Below are 16,593 nucleotides of genomic sequence, written 5' to 3' on the forward strand. Positions count from 1 at the left end.
GAATCAAGAGTTTAACTCTCCTGCAAAGCTACGCAATCAGTGGACTTATTCACTCCCTTTGGGACCTTAATCAGTCTGGACGGACCGCAATTGAACTGAAGCCGGTACACTTTATAAATACACTCAGTTAATCCTTAAACTGGGAGCTAAAAATGTTCTTCATAACGACGAGAAGTCTGCATTCGTGTAACTTGTAGCAATTCAGGAAACATTTTGACAAAGGTCCTTGATTTTTCCAGGAAGTGGATTAACAGTTGAAATCCCGAAACGTTACACGGAAATAATCAGTAACGCTTCGGAATTTTTTTAGTGCAGCGGAGAAATTTTGAACATTTTTTTCCTCTCTTAAACAAATACCCATGCTCTTATTATTTTGTACACAAAATTTCTTTATTTCTAAACAATAGTTTCGTCGCTATACAACTTTAAAGTAGGGTCGTAAAGACACCCTGTATAATAGTCAATTCACTTTCACGTTCTTTAAAAGAAAAAACAATGAGTTTAAGTTAGTTAAGGTTATATAGCTTCTCTTGCTTCCGTAAATGGCCCATTTTGAGCACACATTTGACTTCACCCACTCCTTTTTAAGTTACGAGCGGGATCACTCCCGAAATTTCGCGCGCTATTTCCCCCCAACCACGCTGCACTTCCGAAGCACGTCGTTCATTCCGCGGAAGCGACAGCGATCAAATATTGGGGCTGCGCAAACACCCACTAAAGAATCTCCCCTTTCACCTAGATTTAATGAGTCGTAAACCCTTGCTCATTCCAGAAGTTACATAAAAGAGCGAATAATAGTCTTTCGAAGAATAAAATCATGCACTTGGAGGCGCATCGAACGTCGACCCATTTGCAGACAACCCCAGGGCTTGAATGTATATTTATACAGGGCAGTGCTTTGTTAAAATCAACATGAGTAAGGATTTAATAGTTTTCATGTAAGATGATAGCTTTATTTTCTCTTTGATTTAGTGAATAGAAAATATAAGTGTCTAAGAGAATTATTTCTGTTAGAACAAAATGAGTAATAACTGTAAATAATCAAAATATCAATTATAATGAGACATATACGACGACAATTCTTCTTATTCTTACTTTATCACAAAAATATTTTTGATCTTTTTTTTCTTTTTTGAGCAATCACGATTGCTTATTGTTTTCACTTGACCGTCCTTGACGTTTCGGTTCCTTTTTCAACCTCACCGTCCTCTGCAGGTGCGGCTCCTCCGGTCCTGAGCAATGTCCCTCGGAATCCGCTTCTCCTGGTCGGTGGTGCATGTCCAACACACACACACGCATACGCGCCAACGTGCATTCACACAGGTCTACGCACACACACTAGCCTACACATACACATACATAACTACACTGTAAAAACGATTCAGAAACGTTCCTGGAAAATAATGGGCAGCTGATGTGCCCAATATCTGCCACTAACATATCTTGCAAATTTCACGAAATTTTTCCGCTAAAATTCAGTAACCTTCCTGATATTATCCTGGAAACCTCCTGAAAAATTCTGAAATCGTCCCGTTTCAAACCAGTCGTGTCCGTAGAAATAATATCTTGGCATCATTCTGATTTACATGGTCAAAGCTATGCCAGAATTGCAAGAAAGTAACGAGAATTTTACTTGCCTGCAAAGCAATGCAGTCCACACTTTTTTGCTCCCTTTGGGAGTTTAATTAGCATGGACGGGCCGTACTTGATGTAAATTCGATACACTTTATAAATATGCTCAATTAATCTTTAAACTGGGAGCTAAAAATATTTTTCACAACAGTGAAAAGTTTGCATTCTTGCGACTTGTAGCAATTCAGGAAACTTTTCGTCAAGAATACTTAATTTTTCCAGGAAGTGTATAAAAACCATTAAAATCCCGAAACGTGACACGGAAATACCCAGTAACGTTTCGGAATTTTTTTACAGTGTATACACACGTAACCGCCCAAGAGGAGAGTCAGGGTTGGGGGGACAGGAGCCGTTTCCAGAAACAATAATTCCAATAGCTACGGTCCTGTCACAGCTCGTGATTGCGAAAAACGTAATTTGAATTCAAAATTTCAGAATTCTATTTTTTTTTTTTTTTTTTGAGGACTTTATTCATTTTATTAACCGACTTCAAAAAGGAGGCGGTTATCAATTCATACCGTATGTATGTTTTTTTTTTTTTTGTTTGTCCACTCATAGCGTCTCACCTAGTGAAGCGATTTTGATGATTCTTTTTTTAATGGATAGAGGATGGCTCAACTTAGGTCCCATTACTTTGTTTGACCATATTTGTTCATTAGAAAAAAAGTTATGGGGAAAAAAACAGTAAATTTTATGCAATTTCCCTATTAAATGATTTTGTAGCGAAGTTCGCGCTTTTCATCCGTGGATAACGGTGGTTCAGTGGTAGAATTCTCGCCTCCCACACGAGCGACCCGGGTTCAAATCCCGACTAGGACAAAGTGAATTTTACTAAAATTTCGTTTCTACTGTTTCCCGTATTTTCTCGAATCTTCTATTAATTTCTGTATCTTTCCAAGTCTGGAAAGTTCCAGCACTTTCTCAAGTTGTATATAAGGAGATGTAACGTTCATTCGTGGTTCTGAATAAAGATCTCGAGTTGAGACTAAAGAGTATTCGCTTCATTTGGCTTTCACATTGTCTTCGCTATCTTCATCTACGCGACAATAGGAAACTCACTGTTATAAAAGTTTGGTGCCATATAACAGTAACATTAATAGTAATTGTAATGATAATTTTGAATGAAGGCTTCTCTGAAGCAAGCATTAAATTTCTTCAAGGGATATTTCGATAATGGGGAATCTGGCGCTGTCGTCTCATTTTTGGCGTAAATAATTTTATTTTAGTAACCCTGCTGATTTATAGTAACCCTATGTGAATTATCAAAATCTTCCTTTCTTCAGTGCTATTGCTCCATAGTAGGAGTAAACCTAACCTGGAAGCGAGGTGATGCAGTGATTAGGATCTGCTTAGCATTCACAATGCTACCATTAGGTTTGACTCAACTACTCTGTAGTATTTTTATCGTTATCATCTATGCCGATAAAAGATGATGGGGGCTAAGTAAGAAAATACAGGATTGCAGTTAGGAAAAACGTAATACTTAAATGGTTATAATTAAATTAACTACGCATGATTTCCAGAGAGGAACAAAGATAAGTTTTTAGTGCCAATCGCTTAAAGTTTAACGCGTGTCAATAGTTTTCTTTTAGTATGGAGCATTTTTAAGAAAAAAAATGTGAAGTTTCGTGATGGTAACTTCTTATTATTTCTGAAATACCTACATTTACACTAAAAAGAATGAAATAAAAAAATTTTGAAAAAAAAAATAGAACCGACTTCAAAATTGCTCTAAAAAGTGAAAAATAATTTTATTCTTTAAACACCATCGATAATGCTTTTAAACATAATTTTTGAAGTTGGCGCAAAAACGATAGATAAAATCATTCACAGCCATAACTCAAATACAACTGTAAATTTAACCAGGACCAGTTTTTTCACTATCACATACATTATGCATTGATGACAGCATATTTGAATACCGATATAAATGTTTCGTTCGTAATTTTGGATGCTTTTCTGAAAAAAAATATGAACGAAGCATGGTTACACTGGATTTTACGTTTTGTTTTTGCGCCAACTTCAAAAATTATGTTTAAAAGCATTATCGATGGTGTTTAAAGAATAAAATTATTTTTCACTTTTTAGAGCAATTTTGAAGTCGGTTCTATTTTTTTTTCAAAATTTTTTTATTAATTTTTCCCTTTCTGTTTTCCATAACGCTTATTTGCTTCATTCAATGACTAGGGAAAAAAAGCCTGCATTACGAAATGTTGCAGGCCTTTAAAAATATACCAACTCATCGAATTCATTTGCAAAGAATTAGCAAGATTAAAGAAACCATTGCTGTAAGTTCTGGGAAAATATGCTGTATAGCGAACAGGTCTTAGCAAAAACCAATTTCTTGAATTAAATAGTACTTATAGTTTTAAAACTTTGAGAAGACTTCTGGACATTTTGTTCAATTATTGCCTATTCTTTTTCTATAATCTGCACTTGTTTCATCCATTGACTAGGGGGGAAAAAGTCTGCGCTACAAAATGCTGCATGCCTTAGAAAATATAAAAAAATCTTTTAATTACATTTACAGAAGCGTTAGCAAGATTGAATCTTCGCAGAGCCATGAACGTCAAATGCGTCTCGATTTTTGAGCTTTTTCCCCTCCATTCAAATCAGTTACTTGTGTGGGTGTGTGTGTAGGCTTTTTTTTTTTTGTCTTTTTGATTTTTATTTCTCTTGTTTCTTTAATTCTTTCTCATTTTACTACTTTTACTTTTCTTCGTAGGGGGATATTTTTTTTCAAATTAAGTAAACAAATAAATAGATAAATGAAATAAAGTAAATCAGCAAATAAACAAAAGTTCCTGACAGTGTATTACAAGTTTTTCTCCTTCTACCATCCTTCAAAATTGTTATGAGTTATCTTTAAAATTATTATAAAAGTTTTTTCCCTGGGTGTTATTCTTTTACATACCTCTACTCACGTAAGATTATGTAATAATTTTTGGGTGCACTGTTGTGTTATTAATAACGCATCCTTTCTTTACTTTTATTCAGATTTTTTTTGTATATTTATTTGGCATGATAAAGATCTCTATAATATTCATTAGACTTTGAATATTCTTGAAAAACTTAAATTCCCAGTGTTGTTTCAAATCGAGCAGAACCCGGGTATCTCCATCTGACGGGTAAGTGGGCATCAAAATTCTCGTGGAAATGACATCCGCCGATAGTGATGCCTCGTGAAAGAATGGATGCAAGATCTTGGGAATACATTGGGTTCGAAAATGTCGAAGAGCTAATACGTAGATTAACTTAGAAAAAATAAACTTCACAAACGTGTTTGAGACTCACAAGCAGACATTTTTCAATGTGAAAAAGGCTTGAACTTTCAGGCGTCAAGTAGCGGTGACAATTAAGTCTTCATTATATAATAAATGCTCAGCACCATTACATTTTTACCATTACGCTCTTTTATATATTCCCTAAAGGCACGCACGCTCCACTTTGAAAAATAACCAATTCAGACTTATAAGGAACCATTTTGTTGTTGTCGTCTACCAGCTAGGCTGACAATCTGGGGTGCGCTGCTTCACTTTTCCAAATGTATCTTTTATCTCTACACACAGCCCACCACTTAACTGTAAGCCTTAAGTTCCACCGTCCGGGGGGGTCCGCGTAGCGGGCCCCCATATGGTGAGAAGTCCTACTTCATCAGTACACACATGACATAAGGAGCCGTTTATAAGGTAGGCAATCATTAACAGCACAACAAAACATTCGCACAAAGAAAGGAAAAAAGACAGAAAGTACACCCATGCTCGAGCCGGGATTAGAACCCGGGACCTTCCTATCGCAATCAGATTTCTTTGACCACTAGACAGGAAGGGCGACCAGGAACCATTTTTCAGTGTGGAAAAGGTTTTAGCTCCCAGAAGCCAAGTAAACGATAGCAGTATGGTCTTCCTTGTGACTAGTGGTCAGCACCCTTGCATTTTTACCATTAGACTCTTTTGTATATTCCCTAGAGGTACGCATATTCCACTTTAAGAAATAGCCGTACTCTTTAAACCCGCATTCGCAGACATCGATTTATCTAAACGACAGTTTTATCTCGTTCTGTCAAAATGAAAGATGAGGGATGGAACGGAGGAAATACATTCGAAAACGGATGACCGTATACGGTTTGTAGAAAAATGAACGAAAATAAGTTTCGTACCATGCAGAGTCTCCAAAAGACAATCGGCAAAAAAAAAAGTTCCGAAAGATTGAAAAGTAGCATTCCATTTGGCTTTCGTAGAGGAAACAGACTTTTGACGAAGAATATTGCAGACGTGACTTTTATTTAATTTTCTTGGTGGCTGTTTTCCCGATCACGAAGAAAGGATAACTTTATTAAAAGACTTTTTTTTCGGGAGTGCGGAGTCAATTTTCTTCCAGGAAAAAATCGAAGAACTTCAAAACACGGGAGGATTCCATCCGCTCCATTTTTATGCACAAAATGGGAATTTACTCGTGATAAGTATTTTGTATTGGGACAAAAAAAAAAAAAAAGGATACAAGTTTTCAAAATTAAAATACAAAAACGAGAATATGTCTAAACATGCCACCAACCACCAAGATACAGTATGAGCAGAAGTTTTAAATGACAGAATAAAATTAGAATTGTTTTATGCAGGAATGTGCACAGGCATTTTGGGGCTGGTCATAAATGACTTTTACGGGACCCTCTCCTCCTTATTTACCCTTACGTTCCTACATATATTTTACCGTTCATTTTAAAGATCTAGGACACCCTTCAGGCCCACGCCCGGGGCCAACGAGTGTCAATCCCCCCCCCCCCCCCCCCACTTCCGTGCACGCCCCTGATTTTACGTTTTAAAGCTAAAATTTATGCAAAATATGATCCTTTTAACTCAATACAACGTTTGAAACACGCTATGAATTATTTATTGATAGACTTTTAATTTGGTTTCAGGAATGCTCTTCAGCACCTGTGACGAGCTGCGCGTGAGTGCTGAACATCATGATAGAAAGCTCTTTTTCATTGTAGTTTTTATATTCGTGAGCAGAAAATTTATTTTTGTTCTTGATCACCTTCCGTATCCGCCTGATTATTTTCTGCTTCGTGACTATTTTCTGCTTCTGAAATAGAAGACTGACACAAATGGATTATAAGAATTTTACCACGATGTTCCAGCCATTCAAGTAGCCGTAATGCAGGCGCTAAAGAACATTTTAAAAACAGAATTAAAAACTTTGTGGATAAATTGGTTGATCGTTCCAAACGTTGCATTATATTGAGTCAAATGGATCCGATTTTGAATAATATTAGCTTTAAAAAGTATTAACAAGCTAGTTTTACTCTATCGCTGAAACGTTTCGTCATTTTTAGATCACACTTTGAACATAAGAAAAATTAAAACTTGTATTTGGTTTTCTTAGAATATAATACACATATCTATAAATTCAAACATTTATTGAACATTAAACAAGTTTTCATTAAATGTACAGTGCGTGCAAAAGCCCCAGCGTTCCCCATGGCCGCACACCAATCCAGAGAATTTAAAAAGAGAGAGCAGTCAGCAGTTTCTCGCTGCAGACTGTGGCATACAAGTTAGAAGTTTTCTGCATTTGAGGTTAATGCCGATTTGGCAAAAGACAAACAATGGGGTACTTTCCAAAATTTTAAAAGTATTTTTTTCTGAAACAACATGCTTAAAAACATAGGATCTGACCATTTTTTAAATAATTTATTTAAGTTTAATATTTTTAAAAAAATTACTTAAATCGGCGCGCTTTTAATGTTTATGCTTCTGTCCGATGACATCACAAATGATGAAATGCCATTCTGTGTTGCCATTCACAGAACAAAATATTTAATTCGCATCTTTACTCACGTGTATTGGCAACGATATGGTTGGTAGAAAGCTTAGAACGCAATTTTAATTCGCTTCTTGATTATCATAACGTGGAATCGCGGTAGAAAGATGCGGCAAAGTGCATCATTTGTGACGTCATTAAGACCACGCCTTGTTTCAAAAATCGGACATTTTGCAAAAATAAATTAAAAAATAACTGTTGGAAAAATGAAAGTATTTTCTGGGTCCATGTTATTATTATTATTATTATTTATTTATTTTTTTTTTATTTATTTATTTTTTTTTTTGCCTATTCTATAAAGTTCAGTGACAAAAAGTACTACTTTTGGCTGAAGGAAAAACCCTATTAGGATTTCCAGACTAGCGCACAAAGCCGAATAAATAATTTTTTCCAATTGTAAATCCGTCCCACCAAAGACAAATTCCTGATGTGATATAGAGTGTCTGGTGCGAAATTGACTATAGTATTTTTAAAAATATATACATCTCATAACTATGAAAGCTGCATGCGTCAAGTGTATTAACGCTGCGTTAAAAAGTTTATCAGATACATCTTAAATCAATATAAGCTGCACGCGTCAAGCGTATTAATGCTGCGCTAAAATGTTTCTAAGATAAATCTCAAATCTATCTAAGCTGCACGCTTCAAGCGTATTAACGCTGCGCTAAAAAGTTTCTAAGATACATCTCATAAGTATAAAAGTTGCATGTTTCAAGTGTATTAACGATGCGTTAAAAAGCTTCTAAGATACAATTCATAAATATGAAAGCAGCAAACATCAAGTGTATTAACGCTGCATTAAAAAGTTTACAAGATACATCTCATAAGTATGAAAACTGCATGCATCAAGTGTATTAACGCTGAGACAAAAAGTTTATAAGATAAGAATCGAAGTTTTAGAAAGGTGAATAACGTGTAAATCTGAAACAGCTTTTCTAAATACAGTCGAGCCCGCTCATTGGATATCGGTTAAAAGAATTTCCCACACAATATAATAAGTTTTCAATTTACCAAACCGTTGTATTTTGTCATTTTGATCCCAGATAAGAGAATATGCCGCTTATTAGAGTAATTTTTTGTTGTAAATTGGCCAATTCGTTAAGCAGGTTCTACTGCACCCTTTCTTTATTACACTGTAAAAAAATTCCGAAACGTCACTGTGTATTTCCGTATAACGTTTCGGGATTTCAATGGTTTTTATTTACTTCCTGGAAAAATCAAGTATCATTGTCAAAAAGTCTCTTGAATTGCTACAAGTTAACCGGATAAAGACTTTACTCTGTTGTGAAAAATATTTTTAGCTCCCAGTTTAAAGATTAACTGAGAGTATTTATAAAGTGCATCGGCTTCAGTTTGACTAGGCTCGTCCAGACTGATTAAGCTGTCAAAGGGAGCGAATAAGTCTGTGGGCTACGCAGCTTTGAAAGAATTACAATCAAGTGAAATGCTTGATACTTACTTGCAGTTCTGGCTTAGCTTTGGCCATGTTTGCGATATTGCTTTTGGAACTTCCTTGATAAATTGGGAATGTTCCAAGCTGTTATATCATACCTACCTAAAATTATTTTTAAGTTCCAGAGACACGGCTGGCTTTAAACGGGAAGATTTCTGGATTTTTCAGGATAATTTCAGGAAGGTAACTAAATTTTGGCAGAAAACTTTCCTGGTTTTTGCGAGACATGTTACTGGCAGAAATTGGGCACATCAGCTGCCTATTATTTTTTAAGAATGTTTCTGAATCTTTTTTACAGTGTAAATGAAAGAATTTTAAACAATCCGCATTTTTGTTTAATTCTACGTCTTTAATTTCAGCAATTCTTCTGAATTATCAATTTCTTCGAAGATAGTATTTACTTAGCATATTTCTAAAGGACATAATTTTACCTTTGTATTTATTGTATCGTTAATTTTAAAGTGTTTGTTTTATCATTAATTTTTAAATTTCTTTCTATCCATACTGGTCATAATACAAGACTACACTTTTTTGCCAATCACTAATGTCAATCTTTTCCCGGAATCAATACTTTCTTTAAACAAAAATATCAAGAGCACCAAATAAAAATCCAAACATTTCTTCGCCAGAAAAAAATCCCGTTCGAATATAAAATTTCAAAATGAAAGTCAAAGTAACATCCTTTTTCGAGAAAGAAAGAGCGGGAGTCTGGGTAGAGGAGTAAAGAGGAATACACAGTTCACTTCAAAGAGAAATCCAGTTATCGAAGCCTAGTGTTAACAGGAAAACTTGATTTCGAACTCTTCCCCCTGGTGACATCTGGTAGTTATTGGGAACTCAATTAAAAGGGTCTTTTCAGAAGAAGGAAAAAATATATTGCTTAGGGCTACATTAAATTCGGCGAAGCATTGTCATGGAATGTGTGTGAAAAGGTTCAAATTCAGCAAAATTCTCGCAACTGCAAGTATAACAGACCTTGGATGAATTAACTAGACGGAAGCAGTTGTTGAGCCACGGAGTAATGTGAAAGTAAAACAATTCGCTATCGTTTTCAAAAATATGTTTAGCAAAAGATGCATTTAGGAAAGGGTTTGTATTTTAGCTAGCAAAGAGAAAACCATTATTTGCAAAAGTCAGGGTATAAAACTTTTTAAAATATGAGACCTGTCGTAAATAAACGTATGGAAAAAAGTAGAGATTTAAAGCAATCTCTTATATTAATATTAATGTTATAGACATATCTACTGGTTAAAATTATCTTTGTTAATAGCTTATAGATTTATAAATTATTTGATAGTACTTGTGAATATATTTACTTTATTTTTAGCTTTTTTTCCTCCTGGTCTTTGCGTTCTTTAAATTCACGTTACTGTTCTTACGGTATCACTTCCAGTATTTTCACTGTAAGAACGATTCAGAAACGTTCCTGGAAAATAATGGGCAGCTGATATGCCCAATTTCTTCCAGTAACATATCTTGGAAAAACCAGAAACGCTTTCCGCTAAAAGTTAGTAACCTTTCTGAAATTAACCTTGAAACTTTTTAAAGACGTGCGAAATCTGCCCTGTTAAAGCCAGTCATGTCTCCGGAACCCTCTAGAAGAATTAAGTTGGTTTAGTGTAATTGATTAGAACCTTCCTAATTTACCACGAAGGCTCCATGAAAATCAGAGCAACCACGGCTATGTAAGAAGGAACCAAGCATATCTCTTACCTGCAATTCCTGCCTTGCAAAGCCGAAGCGATCCATTGACATTTTCGCTCTCATTGTTACCTGCAATTCCTGCCTTGCAAAGCCGAAGCGATCCATTGACATTTTCGCTCTCATTGGGAGCTTAGTCAATCCGGACAGGCCGTAAGCATCCTTAGGTCGATACACTTAATAAACACGCTCATTCAATCTTTAAACTGGTTGCTAAAAGTATTTTCGACAACAGTGAAAAGTCTGCGCGCGTGCAACTTGTAGCGATTCAGGAAAGTTTTTTGTGATGATACTTGTTTTTACGGGGAAATAGGTGAAAACGTGTGAAATCCCGAGACGTTCCACGGAAATAACCAGTAACGTTTCGGAATTTTTTTACAGTGTTTAATAAGCTGTAACTTCGTTTTTAGTTATCGTAGAAACAAAAATGAAACTTTTTGGAGTCCCGAAATTCTATTCGTATAAAAATTAAATAAGAGAAAACGATTTTGACAAAAAACATCAACTTAGAGCAGCCAGACCCATTAAAAATATTGCATTCAGTGCCTTTTTTGCAAGCGACAATTCTTGAACTCTTTTTTGTTTTTTTGTTTTTTGGACAAAAATTAACTACCGTCATCTACTAAGTTTAGTAACATTTGATTTCACTATTCTCTTTTGAAGACTTTTCAAGATAGAATTTTAATACACACTCAAGTCAGGAGTCTCGTTAGATTTCCTATGCGAATTGCGTTCGTGCCTCGGGGACAAAACCAATACTTTATTTCCACTAATCCCAAGGTATTGCATTCAGATTTTTCGTTCGGAAGTTAAGCAGTTGATAACCCTAAAAAGAAATGACACAACTTTTCTCGGGATTTTTGTCGGTAGCAAGGAGTAGCTGTCTAATCCTCCGGCTGGAGGATTAGGCGTAAAACGTACAGGGCTTCAGAATCCTGACGAACGGAAGGTTCAAAATATTCACCAGTCGTCGAACCGAAATAGCAGAAGAATAAATAAAAATCCGATCGATTCCGAGCGAAGTCCCTCCGAAGATCCCTTAAATCCGTTCCTTCCCTGGGGCCGTTTTTTTGAAATTCCGTAATTCGGATTTTTTTTCTACCTATATTCGTTGGTGAGAGATTACTGGTGGCTTCGCTCGACGCTTTTTCGACTGAAACGAATTCATCTGCGGTTCTTCTGGAAGAACACCCATCGTTTAGTACTAAAAACGATTCAGCCTAAGTTGACTCCTAACAATTGTCGAATTAACAAAGTGCTGATAATGTTGTAACTTCAGAAAGATTTTTTCTTCAATTTCTAGTTTTCACCTTTATTTATTTCAGAAGGTAGATCATAGCGAACGTTCATTAAAGTACCAATGAATAATGTCAACAGAATAATTTGTAACTTTTATAGAATTTAAACTGTATGGCCTAGAATAACTACAAACAGTTTAATAGATGGTAAGGCAATTGTTTAACTTTTCCTACGTACAGACTGAGTGTGCGCATGTATGCTTATTTAAATTATCAAGATATTAACAATTTTGGAGATAGGGCCGCACCAATACATTGTTAAACTTCATAGATAGTCTGCGTATGTTCGGGATGGCCGAAAAAATAAGATAATTATGCATAAAAAATACGTTCCCAAGAATTCCCAAAAGATAACTTTTTACGTTATATGATATTCTTGTAGACTTTTTCATTTTTCAACTTATAAACAGAACATAAAAGAGACAAAATGAATTTGCGTAATGTAGAACTAATTTTAACAAAAAGCTCTGAAACTCTTTTATAGCTAGAACTCTGAGTGAGAGTGAATAGTAAGCAGATATGAGTGAAATACATACCTACATATATATGCATATACATATATATATGTATACATTATATATATTGACTGGGCGTAGATAAGTTCGTTGGAGCACTTGCGCCACCAATCCCAATAGAGCAGAAAACGTTTGTTTCCTTGAAGAACTCATACAAAACACTGCAGATTATTTCTCTTGGTTGCTTCCAATTGTTTCAGTATTCAATCGGGAGAAATTGAATCAAAAATGAAAAATGGTCGATGAGAAATATTGTTCTTTTTTTTTTTAAACTTCTCCCCTCAAAAATGGGAGAGATTCCTTTTTTTTCCTCCAATCTCCAAGACAGAAAGGCTACTGTCGCAACACTTATGTTACGACTTGTTGCGTGTTTTCTTACAAGTCCAATAACTTCAACCAATTTCATTTTTTCCATTTTATTCACAATCACAACACTACTACAAACAATACTACTAACACATATATACAACTATTTACAAATGTTGGGTTTAGTTTCCATAATTCCACTCGGATCCTTATTTGATCCGAGCCAACACATACGCGTCTTAACTACACGCAGTGTCCGTTTCATCTGATTGGAATTCCCCTTCGGATAGGGAAGATGCCCTTCAAATCCCCTGCGTAGGGATTATCCCTTTTCCTGTGGCTTAAGTTGCCACATCCTCCCGCCCCGAAATGAGGAATCCAGCCATTAAACAATACATGACGTATTTAAAATTTCAAAACCTTGAACATAAATTTCACAAATTAAATCACTTAATATCTATTACCATTTTGAAAATACAACACTAACTATTTAACATTAAACTATCATTTACTAAACAACAACAATATTAAATTTAACACAACCACACAACCATTTACTCACAATGTATTCATTCATTGGCTTCGATTTCCAAATTATACAACAGTTGAATTGGGCGTCTGATTATCCCAGAAGATGTTTTTAAAGTCACTGATCTTACCTTCTTGTCACGCACCTTGTGAACTTCAATGACTCTTCCAAGCTTCCATAACTGCCTGGGTGTTTTCTCTTCCCCTATTAACACTACATCATCAATATTAAATTCAGTTTTAACATTTATTGGTTTACAAACATTTGCACCCCTTAACTGAAGAAGATATTCCCTTTGAAATCTTTTCCAAAAGTTATTTAGTATTTTTTCTTTATATAGAAATCTTTTGATTAGCTCTTTTTTACCTTTAACTAATTCAAATTTTGCATTGCCGGACCAATCTGGCAATGCAGTCAATCTTCTTCCAGTTAAGAAGTTAGCAGGAGTGAGAGGGAATGGTTCATGAGGTTCGTTATAAACATATGTTAATGGTCTCGAATTAATTATAGATTCGATTTCTGCTAAAATAGTTTGCAATTCCTCGAATGAAACCAACGCTCTTCCCAAAATTTTTCTCAACGTGATCTTAGTGATACGAACCATTCTCTCCCAGTATCCTCCCCACCATGCAGCCCGTTCAACTATATATTGCCATGCGATTCCCTTTTTTCCAAAATAATTTTGCACCATAGGATCAGTAATGTTCGAATACAGTTTTTTCAGTTCTATTTCTGCACTCTTGAAAGTTAGTGCATTGTCCGAGTTCACAATTCTACATACACCTCTTCGGGATATGAACCGTCTGAATGCGAGTAGAAAATGTTCCGTGCTTAAGCTAGACACTACTTCTAGGTGTATTGCTCGCGTAACAGCGCACGTGAATAAGGCAATGTAATTTTTATCATGGTCCTTTGTATACAGTGGTCCCGCGAAATCTATTCCCACGATTTCGAAGGCATTTGAGGCAATTGTTCGATTAAGTGGCAATGGAGCTGTTACCTGGTTACCTGGCTTGACTTTAAACCGTTTACACTTCATGCATTTATTCAAGGTTGATTTCACAGCTTGCCTTCCACGTAAAATCCAGAATCGCTCTCTTATCTGTGTGAGCGTATCTGAAACACCAGAGTGAAACAAGTTTTTGTGCTCATTAAATATCAAAAGTTCCGTAAATTTGGTTTTGTTGGGAATAATTATGGGATGTCTTGACTGAAAATCAATGTCCGAGTTCTGAAGCCTACCTCTGACAGCGATTAAATCATCTGACGTCAAAATCGGATTAAAACTATATAGCTTAGAACTAGGACTAATCGGTTCTTTATTCTTTAGCTGAGAATATTCTTTCTCAAATTCACTTTGCTGAACAGTTCGAATCCAATACCTTTCTGCGTCCGTCATTTCGTTGGCCGTAATACTTCCCGTTTTCATTTCGTTAGTAGCTCTACAGTTTTTGATGAATCTCATGACGTAACTTGTTATTCTTAATACTTTATTTAAGTCACTGTAATTTTCCAGATTCAGCAAAGGTTGAGAGGATTCAATGTTCGTTTGTAAGGTTACAACGCTTCGCTTCCTCTCTTCAGCACAATGAACATCAATGTCAACATTAGCACTTTCCATGTTACATGACATGTCTAGCTCATTGAGCCAAGCCGGTCCATAGAACCACACTTTATCATTGACTAAGGCTTGAACTCTGATTCCTCTCGTAAGTTTGTCAGATGGATTATCTTTTCCGTTGCAAAAAAACCAATTCGATGGATTTGTTTTCGTTTGAATCTCCTTTACACGGTTTCTAACAAACTGCTTCCACTCATCAGCATTTCCCTTGATCCAATGGAGACATATCTGCGAATCAGTCCAATAGAAAATTTTCTGTTTCTCTAGCTTGCGGAACGTATCTTGCAAGTAAGATCCCAACCTTGAAGAAATTAATGCACCCATTAATTCCAATCGTGGGAGAGTCAACCCTTTTAATGGGGCTACTCGAGATTTCGCTATCATAAATTTTGTTAAATATCCATCCCCGTGTTTCATTCGAAAGTAAGCCACGCATCCATAGCACTTTGGACTTGCGTCTGAAAATATATGAACTTCTGATGCTCCCCACTCAAAATCAGTGAAATATAACCTGGGAATTTTTATGTTTTCTATTTCGTCTATTTCACTTAGCCATTCCATAAACGTACACTTTATTTCAAAAGGAACGCTTTCATCCCATGATATACCACTTTCCCATATCGCTTGCAATAACAGCTTTATTCGTACTGTAAACGGATTCAACATGCCTATAGGATCAAAAAGCATACCACATGCTGCTAAAATGACTCGTTTTGTTATCCGTTTAGTGTCTTTAAATTTCTCAAATTGATGAATGTCTAATTTCAAATTATCTTCTATGTTGTCCCATATTAGACCCAGAATTTTAAGAGGTACTCCTCGTTCTTCGGAAGTATTTCGAAAGTCTATGTGGTCGTTTTTCCACGCTTCATTGAGAATTGACGAATTGGAAACCCATCTTCGTAAGTTCATGCTAGCTTGGCTTAGCATAAATATCATATCTTTACTTAATTTCAAAGCATCCTCTGGGTCTGAAGATCCGTTGATGAGCTCGTCTACGTAAAGATTGCGGAGCATCTCACACGCGCGTGGGTACTCTTCTTCATATTTACGCAAGTGCAGCCGCAAAATTCCTGCCAACAAAAATGAACTGCACTTTACGCCAAAGGTTACTCTTGCATACTTCAGAAACTCAATATTACTAGGGCTGAGATCGAGGATAGGACCATTTTTCTTTACCCATAAAAACTTTAAGAACTCCCTATCTTCCTCAGCTATTCCTATCTCTAAAAACGCGCGCTGAATGTCCGCACAAAATGCTATCTTGTGTAATCTAAATCTTAATATAATACTAAGCAAATCGGGATTTAAATCCGGCCCGCTTTCTAGACAATCATTCAACGATAATTCTCCCTTGCGTTTAGACGAAGCGTCAAATACTATCCTAACCTTCGAAGTATCCTTCTGTCCGCGTACTACTGCGTGATGCGGAAGAAAATATCCTGTGCTTGTACTTTGATCTAAGTTCTTTTCTACGCGTTCAACGATACCGTCCCTTATGTGTTCTTCAATAATTTCATTGTACCTGGAACACAGTTCCTTATTTTTTCTTAATGTGTTTCCTAAACTAAAGAAACGACGTTTAGCAATTTCAAAATTACTGCTTAATTGTGTACAGTTCCCTTTCCATAACAGCCGAGTTTCATATCTTTTGTTTGTATAAGTCGTGTTTCGCTCAAATGATTCTAAAACGTCTTTATCCGACAGACTTGCCT

At 35.8% G+C, this 16,593-nt stretch overlaps 1 protein-coding gene across 1 annotated transcript; it reads right to left on the reverse strand.

Annotated features, from left to right (window-relative positions):
- Nucleotides 1-10,485: 10,485 nt before the first annotated feature.
- On the reverse strand, nt 10,486-15,439 carry LOC129228407 (uncharacterized). The gene is made up of 3 exons (XM_054863086.1): nt 14,500-15,439; nt 13,388-13,470; nt 10,486-10,503 (listed from the first exon to the last, which is right to left on the reverse strand). Exons 1-3 carry the CDS (start codon nt 15,437-15,439, stop codon nt 10,486-10,488), a joined length of 1,041 nt encoding a protein of 346 aa, XP_054719061.1.
- Between the last annotated feature and the right edge of the window lie 1,154 nt (nt 15,440-16,593).

Source organism: Uloborus diversus, chromosome 8, assembly GCF_026930045.1.
Source record: "Uloborus diversus isolate 005 chromosome 8, Udiv.v.3.1, whole genome shotgun sequence".
Taxonomy (NCBI): domain Eukaryota; kingdom Metazoa; phylum Arthropoda; class Arachnida; order Araneae; family Uloboridae; genus Uloborus; species Uloborus diversus.